General features: G+C 46.9%; 1 protein-coding gene across 2 annotated transcripts in view; it reads left to right on the top strand.

Moving 5' to 3' along the window:
- The window catches only part of PPIL6 (peptidylprolyl isomerase like 6), a 153,201-nt gene that overhangs the window by 49,582 nt on the left and 78,938 nt on the right, over nt 1–24,681 (top strand). For both annotated transcript variants that reach the window (XM_068116588.2, XM_078778543.1), the window contains 2 exons: nt 7,960–8,089; nt 17,232–17,288. In XM_068116588.2, coding sequence (XP_067972689.2) covers nt 7,960–8,089; nt 17,232–17,288 — 187 coding nt within the window. The remainder of the gene's footprint in view (nt 1–7,959; nt 8,090–17,231; nt 17,289–24,681) is intronic.

Genomic DNA, 24,681 nt, shown 5'->3' with positions numbered 1-24,681 from the left:
TTTGCATCCAGTTGGGTCAGGAATAATCTGAAGTCAAACCCGATTGGCACAGCGGCCCCAGCTGCCACCGCGGGCTCGTCCTCCACGGCGCCGCCATTTTGTGCTGCCGCGACCATGTGCGAGGCGCTGCCATCTTGTGCGCCTGCAACCCCCGCTACCGCACCCTCATTGCTCTCGTCCTCCCTCTCTCCCAATGCCTCCCTGGGTTGCCTCTAACCCCTCATTCTCCCCTACCGGCACCCGATCACCTTGATCATCCATGGCACGACTTTAATTTAGGATGTTAAATAAAATTTCGGCCGCTCCAAATTTTTGACCAAATTTTCAGACGTTTTTTAAAAAATTTGGTTCGGGTCAAAATCCCACTCCTGACACCAATTGTTACAGATCTCACAGATGGCAATCCCCTTAGCAAGGGGGGGGGGGGTAATCCCCTTGGCCTGTTAAGCTGGCCGTCTCTCGTCCTGGTACTTGTAACGCTCTTTTGCAGGGTGGAATTGATCAGGGTTATTGGTCAAGGTGTTCTCCCGAATACCTTTACCAATCCCTCCGCAAAACAGGGAGACAAGTACCGCTCGAACCACGGACAAGATGGTATTTGCCAAGCGGTTTAGCAATCTGCGGCTCGAGCCGTTAGCAATTGACTAACCCGATCCCGAGCGTTGGCCAAATCGTGTCACAGGTATTCAATCAGGGAAAAGACTAAAGCGATTGGGGAAGAATGAAACCAAAAGGGTAAGAAATAACAGACATTTATTAATTATTTACAAAACCAAAGAAGAGGAGGAACGAAAGTAACATACAGAAGAAGAAGAAGACACAGGGCAAACCTTAAAACAATCTTATATTATTCCCCAGGACAACAAACAGGACAGACAAACAGACTTACACGACAAGGGAATAGCAGGCAGGAACGGCTGGAAGAAGGGATGAAAGGCCCAGGCAGACGGTGGCGTAGAGGTCCGGGTCCAGGAGTCGACTCGCGTCATGGCGGGAAACCCTGGCAGGCAGCGAGCGCGTATCGTTCACTGTGAGTGGTCGTTGCATACAGCGATGGGATTGGGATGCTCCGTCTTCTTACGCGTCTCTCCCTTGTTCATCGTTCATCTCCCAACCGTGCCTTCTCACCGACTCTGGATCACGTCTCTCCCTGCCTTCCTCGTCCAACTCGTAAAAAGGCTTCGCGCCCGCGCTTATATAACGCGTGTTGCAAATCAATGCGCGCTTCATGGAGCCACGCCCGCGATGGTACCTCGCCGGCCCTGGTTGGTCGGTAGGGGCTCGCTCGCCCGCCTCGGGTGGTGCATTGGCGTGCCACGCCTGTGATCTGGCGGCTCCGCCCCCTTCTTCCCCGAGATGAAGCACATGGGCAATGGCGTCTTGTGGGGAGATAGAAAACCACTCGCACCGCTTTTGAAGGGAACTTTGGAGCCTACTCTTATTTGATTAATGCAACGCAGATTCAACTATTGGGAACAGGTCCTTAACTGAAACACACAATAATGAAATAACTACGAAGAGGTCCTATGGTTCGCTACATGTTGTTCATGGACTAACTAGGGTGCGATCTTTAACAAGCCAATTGATGGGAATATTTACAGGGGAACATTTATAAGGGAAACATTTACTAAAATTTACGAGTGAAGGTTCTAAAAACCGTAACAATATGTATGCTTATATATACAGTCACGTGAAAAAGTAAGTACACCCCATGTAAACGTTTGACTTTTTCAACATATTTCAACATACAGCTATTTGATCTTCATTTCAACAATATTGATAGAAAAAGGTGATATAATATAACAAATATCATGAAACATTTACATTTTGTAGTCCATTGTATAATTTAAATAAACATAAATGCAAATTTCGCATGTGGAAAGGGTAAGTACACCCCTACATTTATCACTACTTCAAATACCTAAAATTAGAATGAGGTGCACCAGCTCAGGTGCAAATGATTAGAACATCGTTAGAGAGGATCTTGGAGGAACCTGTCTTATTTAAACCTCAGACATTTAGTTTGGTTTGCTCTTCGTTGTTGAAGTGTGCCGCGTCACCATGCCTCGATCAAAAGAGCTCTCTGAGGCCTTCAGAAAGAAGGTTATAGATGCCTACGAGTCTGGGAAGGGATTTAAAAAGATCTCCAAACAATTTGAAATCAATCATTCGACTGTCCGGAAGATCATCTACAAGTGGAGAAGATTCCAAACAACTGCCAACTTGTTCAGGCCAGGCTGCCCCAGCAAGTTCAGCCCGAGAGCAGACCGCAAGATGCTGAAAGAAGTCTCTAAGAACCCCAGAATGCCATCACGGGATCTACAGGTAGCTCATGCCACTGTTGATGTCAAAGTGCACGATTCTACCATTAGAAAGAGGCTGCACAAATTTGATCCACATGGGAGGTGTGCCAGGACGAAACCTTTGCTGTCCAGAAAGAACATCAGGGCAAGACTAAAGTTTGCCAATGAACACCTTCTTTTTTTTTTTGTATACTGAATCGAGGCTCGTGAAAGAGCTAACATTTACTTCACAGACAAATCAACCAGACAAACAAAATATATAACAAGAGGGAGCGGAAGACAAGAGAAGGGGAACCACACAAACACTTGAGAGCACACAACATTTAAGAGCAGGGAGATGTGTGGGAGGAAAAGGGCTTGGGGAGAAAAGAGACGTGGGAACGGGGGGGGGGGGGGGGGTGGGAGAAGTATAAAACACAAGGACACCAAGGACCTCCAGGACAGAAGTTGGTATTTTACAAAAGTGGATTTGGGGTGAAATTAGCGGGGATAGAAAAGATCAAGGTTTTGGATGGGGGATGATAAGAGATGGTGGTGGCAAAGACCAACACTTCTGGAACAATGTGCTCTGGACAGATGACTCAAAGGTAGAGCTATTTGGCCACAGTACCAGAAGACATGTTTGGCGAAAACCAAAGACAGCATTTGACCACAAGAACCTGATACCAACTGTAAAGCATGGTGGTGGAAATATTATGGTTTGGGGCAGCTTTGCTGCATCAGGGCCTGGGCAGCTCACCATCATATAATCCACTATGAATTCTTCATTGTACCAGAGGGTGCTTGAGGATAATGTGAGGCCATCTGTCAGAGAGTTGAAGCTCAACCGAAGGTGGACCTTGCAACATGACAATGACCCTAAACATACTAGTAAATCCACCAAGGAATGGCTGAAAAGAAAGAAATGGAGGGTTCTGGAGTGGCCAAGTCAAAGCCCGCATCTAAATCCCATCGAGATGTTGTGGGGGAATTTGAAACGAGCTGTGCATGCAAGAAACCCCTCAAACATCGCACAGCTGAAAGAATTCTGCATGGAGGAGTGGGCAAAAATTTCTCGCAGTCAATGTCAGAGACTGGTAGATAGTTATAAGAAACGCCTACTTGAGGTTGTTTCTGCCAAAGGGGGCAATACCACCGATTAGAGCCAAGGGTGTACTTACTTTTTCCACATGCGAAATTTGCATTTATGTTTATTTAAATTATACAATGGACTACAAAATGTAAATGTTTCATGGTATTTGTTATATTATATCACCTTTATCTATCAATATTGTTGAAATGAAGATCAAATAGCTGTACGTTGAAATATGTTGAAAAAGTCAAAACTTTACATGGGTTGTACTTACTTTTTCACGTGACTGTATATATATATACTAGCGGGGTCACCCGTGGGAATCCCACGGGCATGGATGTGTGTGACATTTCGACATATTGAGTTATATGCTGCACATTCATTTTTACAAAATGGTTACTGGCAAGTCATCAGATCCAGAAATGGTGTGAATTTAGTTATTTCACATAATATGTGACCCCTCACTCCTCTCCACCTGACACTCTCCTGTCTCCACCTGACACTCTCCTGTCTCCACCTGACACTCTCCTCTCTCCACCTAGCACTCCTCTCCTCTCCAAACCCTCACATCCCTCTCATTTCCAATCCCTCACCTCTCCAATCCCTCACACTCCTCTCCTCTCCAATCCTTCACACGCCTCTCCAATCGCGCCTCACACTCCTCTCCAATCGCGCCTCACACTCCTCTCCAATCGCGCCTCACACTCCTCGCCAATCGTGCCTCACACTCCTCTCCAATCGTGCCTCACACTCCCCTCCAATCACTCCTCTCCAATCGTGCCTCACACTCCTCTCCAATCACGCCTCACACTCCTCTCCAATCGTGCCTCACACTCCTCTCCAATCGCGCCTCACACTCCTCTCCAATCGCGCCTCACTCGCCTCTCCAATCGGCTTTCCCCGTCTCGTTTCTCTCCTTTTTCTCCCGTCTCGTTCTTTTTCTTGCTCCAAATCGGCCCGTCGGAATCGGAAATCGGCCCGTCTCGCCCGTCGGCCCGTCGGAATCGGAAATCGGCCCGTCTTGCTTTTGTGCTTGTGCGTAAATAAATTGTGTTCATGACACCATTTCTGGTGTTGGGCTAGCGGCTAGGGTGCCGGCTTAGGATCCTGGGTTCGAATCTCGGTCGATCGCCGAATTAATGCCAGGGGGGTTGACTCAGCCTGTCATCCTTCCGAGGTCGGCTAATTGAGTACCAGTTCACTGGTAATTCCCTGTTTGTCGTTGAAGGCGGCAAAAAGGGTTGGCGTCAGGAAGGGCATCCGGCCGTAAAACATTGCTTCAAAAAGGGGACAAAAAAACAACTACCACGGTCCCCGAAAAGGCCAACCCCCGCTTTGCGGGGAAAAATGGCCTCTAAACGGTGGTTTTTACACCATTTCTGGATCTGATGACTTGCCAGTAACCATTTTGTAAAAATGAATGTGCAGCATCTAACTCAATATGTCGAAATGTCACACACATCCATGCCCGTGGGATTCCCACGGGTGACCCCGCAAGTTTGCATTGACGTTCGTCGATGGACTCGTTCGCCCGTCTCATTCGTTTTCTTGCTGCATCCTGTTCAAGTCTGCGTTCTTCATCGATCGTCTCATTCATTTTGGAAATAGAAGTTTCCACGCAGCGCATGAATTGTCACGATCCTCAAGAGGAATTTGTCTCGTAATCATCAAATGATAAATGGCAAGTAAATTATATTGTGGAAAATTAAAGATTTCAAATAAACCTATTTAAAGTGTATTCGCACATAACTAATTTTAAAAAACGAAGAAATATCTCTCGGTAATTTCCTGAAACATATTTTACTTCCGGCTAATAATGTTGAATTAAATAAAAACGAAGAAATATATGTCGGCATCATTGTTGACGTTTTTGTGACGACTGTCATCAAACGAAAAAGTAATATATCTTAACGGAAAAGCAAAAGCGAATTTTTAATATATATCGACACGTTGCCGTCGGTGTCATGTTGGGCGGTGTATGATACACCATGACGCGATTTTTAAAAATATATCTCTGCATTTTCCCGCGTGTGTGGAATGTTCTCAATTATTGCTGACACCGAGTCCAAAACCATCGATAAAAATGAAATCATATGGTGAGTTAGATTGGAGATAAAGGCGTGAGAGAGACTCAATGGCCTTGAAGTTGAAGTTACAGGCGTTTGAGAATTCAGTTCGTTCTATAAACGGCAACTTTCATTGGATTTCCTTCCCGTTTTTTTTCAACCGAGTCGAAAACTATGTTAGCGACTGTGAAAAATGAAATGATATATCGAATTTTTAATATGTATCGACACGTTGCCGTCGGTGTCATGTTAGGCGGTGTATGATACACCATGACGCGATTTTAAAAAATATATCTGCATTTTCCCGCGTGTGTGGAATGTTCTCAATTATTGCTGACACCGACTCTAAAACCATCGATAAAAATGAAATCATATGGTGAGTTAGATTGGAGATAAAGGCGTGAGAGAGACTCAATGGCCTTGAAGTTACAGGCATTTGAGAATTCATTTCGTTCTATAAACGGCAACTTTCATCGGATTTTCTTCCCGTTTTTTTTCAACCGAGTCTAAAACTATGTTAGCGACTGTGAAAAATGAAATGATATATCGAATTTAAAATAGATATCGACACATTGCCGTCGGTGTCATGTTGGGCGGTGTATGATACACCATGACGCGATTTTAAAAAATATATCTCTGCATTTTCCCGCGTGTGTGGAATGTTTGTGGAAAATTAAAGATTTCAAATAAACCTATTTAAAGTGTATGCGCACATAACTAATAAAAAAAACGAAGAAATATCTCTCGGTAATTTCCTGAAACATATTTTACTTCCGGCTAATATGTTGAATGAAATAAAAACGAAGAAATATATGTCGGCATCATTGTTGACGTTTTTGTGACGACTATCATCAAACGAAATAGTAATATATCATAACGGAAAAGCAAAAGCGAATTTTTAATATATATCGACACATTGCCGGCGGTGTCATGTTGGGCGGTGTATGATACACCATGACGCGATTTTAAAAAATATATCTCTGCATTTTCCCGCGTGTGTGGATTGTTCTCAATTATTGCTGACACCGAGTCTAAAAGTAAAACCATCGATAAAAATGAAATCATATGGTGAGTTAGATTGGAGATAAAGGCGTGAGAGAGACTCAATGGCCTTGAAGTTACAGGCCTTTGAGAATTCATTTCGTTCTATAAACGGCAACTTTCATCGGATTTTCTTCCCGTTTTTTTTCAACCGAGTCTAAAACTATGTTAGCGACTGTGAAAAATGAAATGATTTATCGAATTTGATTTGAAATAAAACTGGGGGAGAGCAAGACACCACGGGCCTACAAAACAGGACTCAAAGCTATGCGAGTTAATAAAATGGTGGATATTTGTTTATAGCCACTCCCAGAATGGGTGGAGCTATGGGTGGAGCTACTCTGCAAACCGAGTAAGCCACACCCCGGACAGACACCCAACAGATAGACAGACAGACAGACAGAATCATCTACGGCTATTATTATATATATATATATATATATATATATATATATATATATATATATATATATATATATATGCGTGGCTTGAGACCCCTGCCCCCCTTGTGTCCTTATATTGTTTGACCAATTACCAAATATAAACCAACCATGTTTGCTTTGCTTAAAAATATCATATCCTTTAGATCCTTTGAAACCCTGCTTTTCCCTTTAAAAGACTTACTTTGCCTGTCATGTATCTCAAGGATTATATACTTTGTGTGACTTTTTATAGCATGTCTCTTACTGTCGAAATATCCTTTTGGAACTTACTATATCCTTAAAAAGAATTATATGTCTTGTAAAAGCCAGACCCTGATGGTATTATCCTTCACTCTGTGAAGACCAAACCGTATCTTCCCAGTCCCCCTTAACTGTGCTAGATCACTTTTCATGTTTGACATTTTAACGACTTGCTGAACTTTCCCTCAATTAACTGGTTTCTAGAGAATCGTCAACATGGTTGACCCATGAGTGACACCGAAGACCACTCCGTCCTTCTCTTTGTCTTGAGCTAAAAACCACACCCCAATATTCCCTTTATAAAGTGAAACTCGACCGAATTATTTGAGAGCATCATGTTGGAATCCTGGTCCTTGTGGGCCTCAGTTTTATGCATTTTGCTTTCCACAAGCTTGTGTGTTTGATGAATCAAATAAATATCTCAGTTGTTCCTTCTCTCAATCATGAGTCTTGAGTCCTAAGTCACGGATCCATCATATATATATATATATATAAATATATATATATATATACTGTATGTATGTGTATATATATATATATAAATATATATATATATACTGTATGTATGTGTATATATATATATATATATATTTATATATATATATTTATATATATATATTTATATATATATATTTATATATATATATTTATATATATATATTTATATATATATATTTATATATATGTATTTATATATATGTGTGTGTGTGGGTATATATGTATATATATATATATATGTATGTTGATATGGAGATGTAGTGCCATGAAAATGATGGGGTTTTTTTGTTCACTAGCTGTTCACAGACATCTGTCCCAAGACCTGTGACAATTTCATTTCTCTATGTGTTGGTCAAACCGCTGGTCTTCACTACGCTGGCTCTTCTATTCATCGTGTGGTACCCGATGGCTGGCTGCAGGGTGGTGGTATGTGCACTATTTATTGTCTTTCTTCTACAATAAGTAGAAAGCATCTGAAATGCAAAGCCTGCCCTCATCCATTTGTAATCAGACGTCTTCTTCTTCATCCTTATTACCAAAATAACAAACAACAATAACAACAACAACATGCATTTTAAGGCCATTTTCCCTGCGAGAGCGGGGGTTAGCCTTGCGGTCCCCATAACAATCTTCTCCATTTTGCCCTATTTTCTGCATCTCTCCTTGTTAACCCCCTTGCCCGCATTTCTTCTTCCACCATCTTTAGCCAAGTCTTTCTCAGTCTTCCCCGTCCTCTACTTCCTTCTACATTCATTTCCATCACTCTTCTCAACCAGTCACTTTAATCCTTCGTCAACACATGACCAAACCATCTCAACCTGTTCCTCTTCACAGCATCCATCACAGGCTCTATTCCCATCATCTTTCGCAATTCATCATTTGTCTTCCTCTCTCTCAACGATACTCCGCACATCCACCGAACCATTCGCATTTCCACCCTTTCCAGCCTTCGTTGCTGCTCTACGTTCATTACCCATGTCTCGCTCCCATAAATCATAACACTTCTCACACATGCAGCATACACCTTTCCCTTCAGCTTCAACGACACTCCCCTCCTCGTCAGCACGCCACTCAGTTCCCGAAACTTCTTCCATGCACATCTCACTCGAGCAACCGTTGCCGAGTCTGATCCACCTTCTCCATTCAGCATGTCTCCAAGGTAACAAAATGTTTTCACACCTTCCAGCTCCAAGATCCAACTCAACATTTCCTCCATCTGCAGCTCCCTCTGTGCACACCTTGCATTTGAATGTAGCTGCCACACTTGTTAATGACCCTCTCAGACCACTACATTTTTGATGAACCCTCTCAGCGCACATTGTACATTGAATGGAGTTCACTCCGACACCCTTCCTACACACAGCACACGGCCACTTCCCAGTTCTTTCCACCTCACTACATGCTTTACCACTTGCCATCACCTTCGTCTTTCCGATATTCACCTTCAGACCTTTTGTCTCCATACATTCCTTCCACTTGTTCATCTTTTCCTTCAGTCCATCCATACTTTCCGCAATCAACACCAGATCATCTGCATACAACAACTCCCACGGTAAACCCCCCTTCACGTTCTGAGCCAGCACTTCCATCACAGCTACAAATAGTAGTGGACTTAGTACCGACCCCTGATGCACTCCCACCTTCACCTCAAACTCACCACTGTTCCCGTCCTTCGTCCTTACAGCTGTGCGCGCTCTTTTGTACATTGCCATCACTACTCTGATCAACCATTCCTCCACTCCAAACTTCCTCAATGCCCATGTCAATACTTCGCATGGAACCCTATCAAAGGCTTTCTCAAGAACAACAAACCCAAATAACAAAAACCAAAATAAACCAAATACATTACCAAAATAACAAAAACGGTTAAAAAAAAAATACACTGAAAATTGATGATTTTATGTAACCTTGACCTTTGAGCTTTAGATCTAAATAAAAACAATCAGATTCTACCTTTTGATTTGTGAACCAATTCAGTGACCCAATATGCAAATTCTTTAAATTTCAGGTCAATCTTATTTGATTGTGACGCTGCCTGGTCAATACAATACCAGCTGCCTGGTCAATTTTATGTGATGCTGACCTTTGACTTTTCGACCAAATAATTAATTTGCCTTCTCCATAATCTATATATATAAAACACAGTTTGTGTGTGTGTGTGTGTGTGTGTGTGTGTGTGTGTGTGTGTGTGTGTGTGTGTGTGTGTGTGTGTGTGTGTGTAATGTTACCGGTAGACTCCTAAACGGAGAGGCTCACGTACTTGATATTTGGCACAGACATGGCCATTGAGCCTGGGACGAACATGGCCGACCTAAAAATTGATTTCATAATATTTTTAAACCATATTTTTACCTCAGCGCATTTCAGCGAGGACTTTATGCATGGAATCTGACCGGTCGCAGAGCAGCGCGCTGATTCGCTCAGAGCGATCACATGATGTTCCTTGCCGCCATTAACTCAGTTACGCGTTCGCATGTATTTCAGAGCGAAAAGCAACTGCCTTTTTTCACATTTCAGCGACGAACATTGCCATTCACACCACATAGGTTTTTTTCCCTTTCATCTTTAGATCCATATTTTTTGCCATAACGTAGCGCATTATGGCTCTCTCGAGCTCGAGTTAGCCAATCACCTGGGAGCATGAGGCCACGTTGGCCACGCCCACGACAGGACGCAGAGTTGCAATCGTGCGTTTGCACCGTTTCTTACCACGTGTAAACGTGGTATTTTGTCTACGAGTATTTTGAATTTGGTATTTTGAATTCGTCTACGAGTGAGTGACTGGAAGACTGACTGTGATAAAGGCAATGGCACCGAAGAAAAGAAATTTGTCACGTTCAACCTCCCGAGCAAGGAAAATCGCTGATCGGAGACTCCATGAAACCGATGAAGATACTTTTCACCATCGACAAGCCAATCAAGAACGTGTCTCTAGATTCAGACAGCGAGAGACAGAAGATGAGACAGAGGCACGTCTAAACGCCAATCAACAATGTCTGGCGAGGGCCAGACAGCGAGAGACAGAAGATGAGACAGAGGCACGTCTGAATGCCAATCAACAAAGTGTAGCGAGGGCCAGACAGCGAGAGACAGAAGATGAGACAGAGGCACGTCTAAACGCCAATCAACAACGTGTGGCGAGGGCCAGACAGCGAGAGACAGAAAATGAGACAGAGGCACGTCTAAACGCCAATCAACAAAGTGTGGCGAGGGCCAGACAGCGAGAGACAGAAGATGAGACAGAGGCACGTCTAAACGCCAATCAACAAAGTGTAGCGAGGGCCAGACAGCAGGAGACAGAAGAAAAGCGCCAAAAACGACTCAACAACTGGCAACCATCAGGCAGACGGCAGCCGGCCATTGCATGGGAGAAGGCTGCATTCAGTTACAATCCGAACACTGACTACTCCTCAAACGTTGATATTGGCTCCATGTCGTTCACCTGTCAGTTGTGCCATGCCTTGAAATGGAAGGGAGAAACACCAGGAATGTGTTGCAGGGGAGGCAATGTCCTTTTGCCTTCTCTCCAATCTCCACCGGAACCTTTGAAAGAACTACTTCAATCAACTACGACTCAATCCAGACACTTCCTGAAGGAAATCCGTAATTACAACTCTTCGTTCCAAATGACTTCGTTTGGAGCAGATCGCGTCATCACTGAGCAAGGATTCATGCCTACATTCAAGGTGCAAGGCCAGGTATACCACCTCATTGGCTCTATCCACCCTCAACCAGGTGAGCAACCGAAATTTTTACAAATCTATTTTATGGGTGACCACCGAGAAGAAGCTGCCCGACCCCCCTCCCCCTCCCCCTCCCCCTCCCCCCTCCCTCCCCCTCCCACTCCCCTCTCCCCCTCCCCCTCCCCCTCCCCTCCCCCCCTCCCTCCCCCTCCCACTCCCCTCTCCCCCTCCCACTCCCCCCTCCCCCCTCCCCCCTTCCCCTCCCCTCCCCCCTCCCCCCTTCCCCTCCCCCTCCCCTCCCCCCCTCCCCTCCCCTCCCCTTCCCCTCCCCCTCCCCCTCCCCTCCCCTTCCCCTCCCCCTCCCCTCCCCCCTCCTGCCCTCCCCCTCCCATCCTCCCCCTCCCCTCCCCCCTCCCCCTCCCCTCCCCCTTCCCTCCCCCTCCCCTTCCCCCCTCCTGCCCTCCCCCCTCCCCTCTCCCCCTCCCCTCCCCCTCCTGCCCTCCCCCTCCCCCTCCCCTCCCCTCCCCCCTCCTGCCCTCTCCCCTCCCCCCTCCTACCCTCCCCCTCCCCCCTGCCATCCTCCCCCTCCCCTCCCCCCTCCCCCTTCCCTCCCCCTCCCCTCCCCCCTCCCATCCTCCCCCTCCTGCCCGCCCCCCTCCCATCCTCCCCCTCCTGCCCTCCCACCCTCCCCCTCCCACCCCTCTCCCCTCCCATCCCTCCCCCCACCCTCCCCCCTCTCCCCACCCTCCCCCCTCTCATCCCCTCCTCCTCTTCTCCCCTCCCCCCCCTCTTCTCCCCTCCCCCCCTCTTCTCCCCTCCCCCCCTCTTCTCCCCTCCCCCCCTCTTCTCCCCTCCCCCCCTCTCCTCCCCTCCTTCCCCGTTCCCCTCCCCTCCCCTTCCCCCTCCCCTCTCCTCCCCTCCCCTCCCCCTCCCCTCCTCTTCCCCCTCCCCTCCCCCTCCCCTCCCCTTCCCCTCCCCTCCCCTTCCCCCCTCCCCTCCCCTCCCCCTCCCCCTCCCCCTCCCGTTCCCCTCCCCTCCCCCGCCCGGCAATGCCGGGTACTTCTGCTAGTCTCATAATAAAACGTTGGTGAAAATTTGATGACAAAACTCAAATGGTAAAAAAAAGTTATGGCGCAGACAGACAGACACACACACACAGTCACACAGAAGTGATTGCAAAACCCCATCCCCTGCGCATGTCAATGATGCATTACCCTCGCCTGAGGTTATTGCATTTGGGTCCGTTTGTTACTTGCGAAAATCGAAATTTTTTCGAAAAGTTCAATTGGGCAACATAGGCCAAAGGTCACGAACTTTGTCAAATTTCTAAAATCCTCAATTTTCATCCAATTAACTTGAAATTTTAAGAGGATTTGCATATCTGCACACTGAATTCAACCATCAAGTAATTTTGAGGTCAGCATCGGTCAAAAGGTCAACATAGACCAAATTTCTATAATCCTCAATTTCCATCCGATGAACTTGAAATTTAAAGAGGATTTGCATATCTTGACACTGAATTCAACCACCAAGTATTTTTGAGGTCAACATATGCCGAATTTCTAAGATTGTAAATTTTCATTTGATTAACTTGAAATTTGAAGATGATTTGCATATCTGCACACTGAATTCAACCACCAACTATTTTTCACATCAACATAGGGCAAAAGGTCAACATAGGCCAAGTTTCTAAAATCCCCAATTTTCATCCGATTAACTTGAAATTTGAAGACGATTTGCATATCTGCACACTGAATTCAACCACCGAATATTTTTCACATCAACATAGGGCAAAAGGTCAACATAGGCCAAGTTTCTAAAATCCCCAATTTTCATCCGATTAACTTGAAATTTGAAGACGATTTGCATATCTGCACACTGAATTCAACCACCGAATATTTTTTTAGGTCAACATAGGCCCAAAGGTCAACATAGGCCAAATTTCTAAGATTGTCAATTTTCATCTGATTAACTTGACATCTGAAGACGATTTGCATATCTTGACATTGAATTCAACCACCAAGTATTTTTGAGGTCAACATCGGTCAAAAGGTCAACATAGGCCAAATTTCTAAAATCCTCAATTTTAATCTGATTGACTTGAAATTTGAAGAGGATTTGCATATCTCGACACTGAATTCAACCACCAAGTATTTTTGAGGTCAACATATGTCAAAAGGTCAACATAGGCCTAATTTCTAAAAGCCTCTTTTAATCTGATTAACTTGAAATTTGATGAGGATTTGCACACCAGGTCACTGAATTCAACCACCAATTATTTTTGAGGTCACCATAGGCCAACAACTTATTTTAGGGGTCTTACAGGTGTCGTGCTATGCACAATATTTCTTGTTTGTCTGTTTGTCCGCACAGAATAAATATGATTTTCTCTGCATCCGTTGGTCTGATTAACAGGAAATGTTTACCATCGCTGTGCCTCCTCCTGTATAATTTATCAAATGTCGTCATAGGTCACGTCGTACGGGCGTGTTGAAGTAATATTTATGCACTTAAGCAAGTAAAGTTCACAGACATTACGTCTTTGTAAAAGATTTAATTCACCGTCGGAACAAACTCACTTCGATAGACACCAAGTTACATGACGGAACACACAGCAAACAATGGGTCGAGCGAGTCTGTTGTCGATTCCAAAAAATTTAGCTCTCTTATAGCTGGGTTGGTCTTTGATGTTGCGAAGAAGGGCAGAAGAGAAATTAAGAGGTCGTAAAGGCTCCAGACTGCTTGGCTCCTGAAGATCTGCCTCCCATCATGCAAGTCGTGAGAAACAGAAAGTATGTTTGTAGAAGTCACACTGATCAATGAAGGTCAGAGAGGTTACCGCTTGGAGCCGAGACAAGCGTCCTCTGGAGTATTGGTTTATCTGGAAGTCATTCTCAACTTCAGGACTCAGCGAGGAGGAGAGGTGGGGGCATGGAGAAACATATGGAACTGATCTCAGAAGAAAGATTATTGCTGACGTGGGTGATTGCAGGAAGGCCAAGCTGGCAATTTTCCAGAGCTCTCCAAAGAGCTGCCGTTTGCACCAGGTCATAGGTCACAGGTCACAGGCTCCTTTCTCCATCTCATTTCTAGCACACTTATTCTGTGATTCAAATGCAACTTGTTCCAAGCATTAGTTTCATATTATTAGCATTCCATATTTCAAAAGATTATATAACATTGTTATGGCTCTGAGTAATTCTACAAAACAACATGCATGTTTCTGTTATTTCCTGAAATGAGAAGAAAGTACGAACAGATTACAATTTGGCTGCAAGTAAAAACGTACTCACAGGGACTTTATCAATTCTCAACCACTTAGGTCTTATAAGTTATACTTCTACAGGCGCCATCTTGGAAAAAACGAAAAACTTTGCACTGCTATCTCCGAAAGCGCCTCATAGAAAAAATGGAGACATGGCTCATTGTAAATAACTCCCCATGGTGAATAACATATGTTAACGATTACATCATCGGTGCCTCAATTATGACTTCATACTTCGACAAGTACAAAACTTAATCTAATCAGGATGAAATTTCTTGAGCGTCATCTCGGGATAAATTGGTGGAGAAACATTATAATAATGACGTCATCAGTCACGTGGTTCAGCAGCCATATTGGATTTAACATAAGTCTATGTCAGCAATAAACCACACAAACACAGCACCCCCCGCCCCTTTCCCATGCCTCCTCCCCCCGGGCCCTCTCCCTTCCACACATCTCCCTGCTCTCGGATATTGTGTTCGTGTGCTTCCCCTTCTCTCCCCATCTTGTCTTCCGCTCCCTCTTTTTCTGTTTTTTGTCTCTTCTCTTTCTGTCTTTTTCTATCTTGTTTGTCTGGTTGATTTGTTTGTGAAGTAAATGTTAGCTCTTTCACGAGCCTCGATTCAGTATCCAAAAAAAAAAAACCAAAAAAAAAAAAAATCCATAAACACCACACAAACTACAAACACGTCCTGGCGAGGGTCTGCAATCTCTGATTGCTCTTTCTTGTTTATGATTTGCTTTAAAAAAAAAATTTTGCTGCAATTATTTTGACGTCACATGTTGATGAGTGGTGTCTCGTACATGAGCTCCCTGTCATGGAAAGATGTAAATAATGGGACTGTATGTGGTGGTTCATGGTTCAAAATGATGTGGGTGGTCAGCTTGAAAAAATTAGCACCACCAGGATTTTTCAAACTGGTCTGTGCTCTGACACTGATAAATGGTAGTGTTCTGATGTGTTATGGTGCTGTGGTGTGTGGTGGTGTTACGATGTGTGGTAGTGTTCTGATGTGTGGTAGTGTTCTGATGTGTGGTAGTGTTCTGATGTGTGGTAGTGTTCTGATGTGTGGTAGTGTTCTGATGTGTGGTAGTGCTCTGATGTGTGGTAGTGCTCTGATGTGTGGTAGTGTTCTGATGTGTGGTAGCGCTCTGATGTGTGGTAGTGTTCTGATGTGTGGTCGTGTTCTGATGTGTGGTAGTGTTCTGATGTGTGGTAGTGCTCTGATGTGTGGTAGTGTTCTGATGTGTGGTAGTGCTCTGATGTGTGGTAGTGCTCTGATGTGTGGTAGTGTTCTGATGTGTGGTAGTGTTCTGATGTGTGGTAGTGTTCTGATGTGTGGTAGTGTTCTGATGTGTGGTAGTGTTGTGATGTGTGGTAGTGTTCTGATGTGTGGTAGTGTTCTGATGTGTGGTAGTGCTCTGATGTGTGGTAGTGCTCTGATGTGTGGTAGTGTTCTGATGTGTGGTAGTGCTCTGATGTGTGGTAGTGTTCTGATGTGTGGTAGTGCTCTGATGTGTGGTAGTGTTCTGATGTGTGGTAGTGCTCTGATGTGTGGTAGTGTTCTGATGTGTGGTAGTGCTCTGATGTGTGGTAGTGTTCTGATGGGTGGTAGTGCTCTGATGTGTGGTAGTGTTCTGATGGGTGGTAGTGCTCTGATTTGTGGTAGTGTTGTGATGTGTGGTAGTGCTCTGATGTGTTGTAGTGTTCTGATGTGTTGTAGTGTTCTTATGTGTGGTAGTGCTCTGATGGGTGGTAGTGCTCTGATTTGTGGTAGTGTTGTGATGTGTGGTAGTGCTCTGATGTGTTGTAGTGCTCTGATGTGTGGTGGTGCTACGATGTGTGGAAGTGCTCTGATGTGTGGTTGTGCTTTGATGTGTGGCAGTGTTCTGATATGTGGTAGTATTCTAATATGTGGTAGTGTTCTGATATGTGGTAGTGCTCTGATGCATGATAGTGTTCTGATGCGCGGTAGTGTTTTGATGTGTGGTAGTATTCTGATGTGTGGTAGTATTCTGATGTGTGGAAGTGCTCTGATGTGTGGAAGTGCTCTGATGCGTGATAGTGTTCTGATGCGCGGTAGTGCTGTGATGTGTGGTAGTATTCTGATGTGTGGAAGTGCTCTGATGTGTGGAAGTGCTCTGATGCGTGATAGTGTTCTGATGCGCGGTAGTGCTGTGATGTGTGGTAGTATTCTGATGTGTGGTCGTATTCTGATGTGTGGTAGTGCTCTGATGCGTGATAGTGCTCTAATGCGCGGTAGTGCTGTGATGTGTGGTAGTGCTCTGATGTGTGGAAGTGCTCTGATGTGTGGTAGTGCTCTGATGCGCGGTAGTGCTGTGATGTGTGGTAGTATTCTGATGTGTGGAAGTGCTCTGATGTATTGTAGTGTTGTGATGTGTGGTGGTGCTACGATGTGTGGAAGTGCCCTGATGTGTCGTAGTGTTCTGATGCGTGGTAGTACTCTAATGTGTGGTAGTGCCCTGATGTGTGGTAGTGCTCTGATGTGTGGTAGTGTTCTGATGTGTGGTAGTGTTCTGATGTGTGGTCGTGCTCTGATGTGTGGTCGTGCTCTGATGTGTGGTAATGCTCTGATAAGTTGGATGTTTGCATTTGCAGATATTGTAAGTGGAAAGGGTAACAGAGGGCAATCGGTCTTTGGAGGAGACTTTGAAGGTAAGCAAATAATTTGTTAAAATGATTTACGTAACACCTCTGATTGTCACACCTTTTACTAACAAGAGTTATTGTACACCGCACCTTTCCTATGCCATCTCCAGGCATTGCAAATCGTCATTACTGGGCACCGAAGGGGGCTCGGCAGTGACGCACGCTGAAAGGGAGTACTCAGTTTTCACCCTGGTTGTTTGTTTGTTTGTTTGTTTGTTTTCGTTCTTTCTTTCTTTCTTGCTTTCTTGTTTGTCCGGACGATATCTCAGCCATCCTTTGAGCTAGGAAGCTGAAATTTCGGCACAGTAGTGAGCAAGTCCTTTGTCAAAAACGTTATTTTTTGTTTTTTGATTAATCAATTAATTGAGGAGTTATTTAATTATGAGCGATTAATGAAGTACTTATTTAATTAATCAAATTTCCTTTCTCTTCTGACCATTAACTCAGGCACCTTTTGAGTTAGGAAGCTGATATTTGGACATGCCAATGCCCAGGTGATTTGGCTGCAAAGGCTATTTTTGATTAATTAATTAATTAATTAATCAATTAATCGATTAATTATTTAATTATTCGATTAATGACGATTTTTTTTATTTTAAAGTTACAGATTCTGATGAAATAGTGGTAGTTTATGTGTTCTCTGACCGAATTGATTAATAATTTCATTTTTTTATGATTATTATTTATTTATTTTCATTTATTAATCATTTATTTATTTTCTTTCTCATTTGGCCAATATCTCAGGCACCTTTTGAGCTGGGAAGCTAATATTTGGACATGACAGTGACCAAGTGATGTGGCTATCAAGGATATTTCTGATTTATTGATTAATCATTTAATCGATTAATTATTTATTGATTAATCGATTAATTATTATTTATTGATTAATCAATTAATAATTAAATTTTTTATTAATGACTTAATTAAATTTCTAAAAGATACATCTTCGGATGAAGCACTAGTGGTTTTGTTATGGTATTAACCAATTGATTAAGAAAATATTTTGTGATAATCTTTTATTGATTTTAATTATACAATTAATCAATCAATTAGTGTACACCTCTCCCTCCCAATGCAGCCTCTATGAGCCCCACTGCGGTATTGCCGGGCGCCGGAGGCGCCCCGGCAATGCCGCGCTGTAGGATATTTCATTATTTGGCATGGGGCGGTGTACTTTGAATGTATCTGTACTTGTTTTCACATTGTTTCTTGGCTGTTTTAACATCAGGAAAATATTAAGGAGTCCATATTGACATCTTTCTGGACTATAATCTATAGGGTCAACAATTCATCATCATCGGATCATTATCGACTCCAGTCATGTTATTTCAAAACTTTTTTTCTGTTTATCCTTAAGAGCACTCCTTGCCGCCCTCCTTAAACACGCAGGTGTCCATCACAAAACCCAAAGTTCCCTTTTTTATCGATATCTGACCGGCATCTGACATAGTCCAAACTGGAGTTTATAATGATTTGATAGAAAGTGTCTGATGCTGTGCGTACGATTTCCTGCTTTGCTTATGAATGTTTTCTTGCAATATGTTGATGCCATGTTGGTGTAGTGCGAGTGTATGAGTTGCTGGTAACAGGGAGGCGAGACACACGTAGCAGGTTCAAGGCTCGTTTATTTCGACGGCCTGAACACCGACCGGAACTCATGCATCATATATCTCAAACCCAACCCTCTTAAGGGGGCGTGGCTCCAACCACCGGGCACACGCCACGCCTATACCATCCATAGCCCCACTGGTCCCGTGACCGTGGATTGTGTCCCAATGGGGTAACCCCCACATGCGCCCCCTCCCCCCCCCCCCCCAGAATTCACGCGCACGGGCAATGTCCGTTTTCAGGGGGCCTTAACCACCCGGCCGAAACGACTGAGGACCCGAGCAGGGACTGTTAGAGGCTTGGCGGTAGGCAGGCCAACCGGGGGCTTATCTGATGGGGGACGGCCCCACCGTGGGGGTTGAGCCAACCGGGGGGGCTGGTCGAGGTCCAAGTGAGCTGGCTTGAGACGGTCCACCGAAAAGTGGTCCGGTTTGCTGCCGATGTCGACCACGGAGGACTTGTCCCCGGCCTCCAGAACGCTGAAAGGCCCGTCGTAAGGTGGCCGAAGCGGCCCCCGGTGTGCGTCCTGGCAAACAAAGACGTACTCCGCTGCACGCAGATCCGACGGGACGTGGGCCCGAGGCAAACCATGTTGAGATGTGGGCACTGGTGCAAACATCTTGGCATTCTCCCGGAGAACCGACCGCTGACGGGCAGCGGACCAGGGGCTTGTGGCGTCAGGCATGAACTCCCCGGGAACCCGCAGCGGCTGGCCATAGACGAGCTCAGCGGATGAAGACTGGAGGTCTTCCTTAGGGGCTGTCCAGAGGCCCAACATGACCCACGGGAGTCTGTCGGCCCAACTGTCATCCCGGAGGCTGGCCCTGGGAGCAGCTTTCATAGAGCGATGGAACCTCTCACACAAACCATTAGCCTGGGGATGATATGCAGTGGTGCGATGGAGCTTTACCCCAAGCCCCTGGGCCACAGCACCCCAGAGCTCTGAAGTGAACTGGGGGCCCCTGTCTGAAGAGATGTCCGAGGGAGCGCCAAAACGGGCAACCCAAGTGCCGATGAACGCTCGGGCCGCATCGGCGGACGTTGTAGATGTGAGCGGGACGGCCTCTGGCCACCTGGTGGTCCTATCGATCATCGTGAAGAGGTGGGTGAATCCCCGCGAGGGGCGGAGGGGTCCTACTAGGTCCACGTGAACATGGTCAAAGTCGCTCTGGCACTGGGAATGGTGCCAATGGGGCCTGAGTATGGCGATGCACCTTCGAGCGTTGGCACTCGACGCAGGTGTTGGTCCAGTCGCGCACGTCCTTCTTGAGCCCATGCCAAACGAACTTCGCCGCCACCAACTTTTGCGACGCCTTCCTGCCCGGGTGAGAAAGACCGTGGACGGCCTCGAACACCGGCCGTCTCCAGCTGGTGGGTACAACAGGGCGAGGCCGTCCCAAAGGGACGTCGCACAGTAGCGTGGTGCCCGTGTCCTCGAATGGCACATCAGACAGTAGAAACCCCATGACCACCGTCCTGCAGGCCTGGACATCCGGGTCGGAGATCTGATCGGCCGCCATGCGGGCGTAGTCGATGCCAAGGTGAACCGCGCCACCTATGGATCGTGAGAGACAATCGGCAACCGTATTGTCCTTCCCAGCAACATGTTGGATGTCCATCGTGAACTCGGAAACGAAGGAGAGCTGGCGTTGTTCACGGGCAGACCATGGCTCCGAAACCTTGGACATGGCAAAAGCCAGGGGCTTGTGGTCCACAAACGCTGTGAACGGGCGGGCTTCCAACAGGTATCGGAAGTGTCAGATGGCTAGGTAGAGGCCTAGGAGCTCACAATCGAAGGTGCTGTACTTTCGTTCATTAGGGCGGAGCTGCCGGCTAAAAAAGGCAAGCGGCTGCCATGCCCCATTGACCCACTGCTCGTGCACGGTGCCAACCGCATAGTCCGAAGCGTCCGTGGTGAGAGCAATCGGTGCATCGGGTGACAGATGTGCCAGCATGGTTGCGCTGGCGAGGGCCAGGTTAGCGTCCGTGAAGGCCTGGTTAGGGTTAGTCTCCTTGGTCCAGTCAATGGCATGTTTGGTAGGCTTGCCTTTGAGGGCCTTATAAAGGGGCCACATCAGCTGTGCTGCCCGGGGCACGAAACGATGGTAAAAGTTCACCATGCCCAAAAACTCCTGCAAGGCCTTGATGGTGAGGGGATGCGGGAAACCCTTCACAGCCTCTACCTTAGACGGCAGTGGGACGGCCCCCTCCTTCGTGATGTGGTGGCCGAGAAAGACAATTGAGGCCACCCTGAACAAGCACTTGGCCGGGTTAATGATCAGGCCATGCTGACTGAGGCGTTCAAAGAGCGCTCGGAGGTGAAGCATGTGCTCCGACCTGGAAGCGTCTCCGGTGCCGGTGCCCTGGTGGCATCTGGTCAAATCTGTTTCTGGTGTTTGTTCCCCCTCCATCCCCTCCCTTACCTCAAACGGCTACACAGCCGACTCCGCACGTGAAAAAGCTGAATGCCTCAACTCTGTGTTTGCCTCTAAATCTTGTGTCCCCAACCCATCCCTCTCTGTACCCACCGTACCCAGTCGTACCCAGCTGCTCCTGGACTCCGTGTCCTTTCCTCCTGACAAGGTGGAAAAGTTTCTGTCAACCCTCGACTCTGATTCTGCAACTGGACATGACGGCATCAGCCCATGGGTCCTAAAATCCTGTTCTTCCGCTCTTTCACTCCCTCTCTCTGTTCTCTTCACCCTCTCGTTTGTTCAAGGTCAACTGCCATCTGCTTGGAAATCAGCCAACATCACCGCTTTGCACAAAAAAGGTGCAAAAACAGATCCTCGCAACTACAGACCAATCAGCCTTCTCCCAATTATCAGCAAAGTCATGGAATCCATCATTGCTTCGGATATGAAATCTTTCCTCTTCTCCAATGGCTTGATCTTTGATCATCAATTTGGTTTCAGACCTGGTCACTCTACTCTGGACATGCTGCTTCTGCTTTCTCAACAATGGATGGAGGTCCTCAATGCCAAACAGGAAATTAGAGCTGTCTCCCTCGACATATCACGTGCCTTCGATACGGTCTGGCACCCCATTCTGCTCACCAAACGCTCCTCCTTTGGTATCCATGGAAATCTCCACGCATGGCTGGCGGACTTCCTCTCTAGTCATAGTCAACGTGTGGCCCTGAATGGGGTTCTCTCATCTCCTCTTCCTGTTCAGGCTGGAGTTCCCCAAGGCAGTGTTCTGGGCCCTATGCGTTTTCTGGTCTTCATCAATGATCTCTCTGACTCTCTTGAAAATCCTCTCTATCTCTTTGCTGATGACTCCACTCTCTGCCGCTCCATTCCTCATCCCTCAGATCGGCAGTCTGCAGCCTCCTCACTCTCTGCAGACCTGGACAAAATCACAGACTGGGCAAACAAGTGGAACATGTCTTTCAATCCTGACAAATCTCACACTCTTACGATGTCTCTCCGAAAAGACCGACTGGACAACCCTCCCATCCACTTTCTGAATAATCCTCTCCAAGAAGTTCTGTCACTCAAGCTTTTGGGTCTCACTATCTGCCATGATCTTTCCTGGGAAAACCACATTTCCAAGCTGGCCTCCAAAGCCAGTCGCCGACTGGGCATCCTCCGTCGTGCGAAGTCCTTCCTTGGCACACCTGAGCTCCTCACCACATACAAGGCTTTCACCCGCAGCTCAATGGAGTACTGCTCTCCCCTCTGGGCTGGTGCTCCTGCCTCACACCTAGCTCGTCTTCACGCTGTTGAAACCAAAGCGTTCAGAATCATTGGAATCTCCCGCGATGACGCTATCACCGAGGGCCTTTCACTTAATCACCACAGGCAGGTTGGTGGTCTTTCCGTCTTCTACCGACTCCTCTTCAGCCTTGCTCCCCCAGCTCTCTCTGGGCTCTGTCCCCCAAATATTCCTGCAGGTCGCACAAGATCTGCCTGCAACCCTCTTATGGTTAAACTGCCAAAATCAAGACTCTCTGCTCACCTTCACTCCTTCATTCCTCTTTTCTCCCGCCTCTGGAACAAACTCCCTCACTCTCTTCAATCCCACTCCTCCCTCCAGGTCTTTAAAACGGCTGTTCACCACCATCTCTTATCTTCCCCAATCCAAAACCTTGATCTTTTCTACCCCCGCTAATTTCACCCCAAATCCACTTTTTTGAGGTGACTTTTGACTTCTTTCCTGGAAGTCCTTGGTGTCCTTGCGTTTTATACCTATCCTGCCTCCCCCCAGGCCCTCTCCCTCCAAAAACATCGCCCGATGTCCCTGCTCTCAAATGTTGTGTTTGTGTGCTTCCTCCCCTTCTCTCCCCATCTTGTCAAACGCTCCCCTTTTTATATACTTTGTTTGATTTGTTTCTTTGATAAATGTTAGCTCTTTCACGAGCCTCGACTCTGTATACAAAAAATAAAGAAAAAAAAAACGCTGGCGATGAGGATATCGTTCAGGTAGACAAACAGGAACGGCAAATCCCGCAACACGCTGTCCATCAGGCGCTGGAAAGGCTGGGCCGCGTTCTTGAGCCCAAAAGGCATACGGAGGAATTCGAAAAGCCCGAATGGTGTAATCACTGCAGTCTTAGGAATGTCCTGCGGCCGGACGGGAACCTGGTGGTAACCACGAACGAGGTCCACCTTAGAAAAAAAAACTTCACCAGTCAAGCGGGCAGAAAAATCCTGGATGTGCGGGATTGGGTAGCGGTCGGGGCTAGTGGCGTCGTTAAGGCGGCGATAATCCCCGCACGGGCGCCAACCGCCACCCGGCTTCGGCACAATGTAGAGAGGTGAGGCCCATGGGCTGTCGGACTGTCGCACGATGCCAAGGCGCTCCAACGTGTTGAACTCCGTCTTTGCGATAGCGAGTTTCGCCGGGTCGAGGCGTCAAGCCCGGGCGTAGACAGGTGGGCCGGTGGTCGGAATGTGATGCTCCACTCCGTGCTTGACGGCAACGGCCGAAAAGGTGGGCCGTGTAAGGGCCGGGAACTCGGTGAGGAGACAGGCGAACTCATCATAGGTCGGGAGAGTGCTCGCAAGCCGCGTCGAGGCGGACCCGCTCGGCGAGCATGGAAGAAAACTGAATGTCTCTGCATTAATGAGCCGCCGATTTTTCACATCCACCAGTAGACCGTTGGCGCAGAGGAAATCAGCGCCCAGCAAGGGGGTGGATATCTTCGCCATAACAAAATCCCATTTAAACCGCTGCCCGCCAAAGCACAGTGCCACGGTCCGTTTACCAAAGGTCTGAATAGCACTGCCGTTGGCGGCTTCCAGGGTGGGGCCGTGCCTCCCGGCCTCCCGGTCCAATGCCGACGCGGGTAGAATGCTCACCTGGGCCCCTGTGTTACAGAGGAAACGACGCCCGGAGTCGGTGTCCGAAATGAACAGCAAACTGCCCGAACGGCCGACGCTCATGGCAGTTAACGAGCGCCGGCCACCCCGTTTCCCGACTCGCTGAAGCTGCAGGGAGGTCGGCATGACTTGGCCTTGGGCCCAAACCTTGCATGGAAATAGCATAAGCCTGGGGCCTTCCGCTGCTGGGCAGCAATGGTGGCCACCATGGTGTCCGCCTGCTCGACGGGACCACGGTCCCATGCAGCCGCACTACATTGCTGCCTGGCGGAGAAAACCTTGTCTGCCTCCCTGGCCAGGGTGCGGAAATCCGTAATGGGCGAGTTGGCCGTATCTGTCCTGGCAGATGCTGCAGGAACAGCTCCCTGAAGAGGAAACATGGCCGGTGGTTGTCCAGGAGAGACAACATGTGGTCCATCAGCTCCGACGGCTTTGAGTCGCCCAGTCCGGGTAGAGAAAGGAGCTGG

Source organism: Myxine glutinosa, chromosome 5 (assembly GCF_964187855.1).
Source record: "Myxine glutinosa chromosome 5, kmMyxGlut1.1, whole genome shotgun sequence".
Taxonomy (NCBI): domain Eukaryota; kingdom Metazoa; phylum Chordata; class Myxini; order Myxiniformes; family Myxinidae; genus Myxine; species Myxine glutinosa.
The sequence above is the reverse complement of the archived record's forward strand: the minus strand, read 5'-3'. Positions and strand labels throughout refer to the sequence as shown.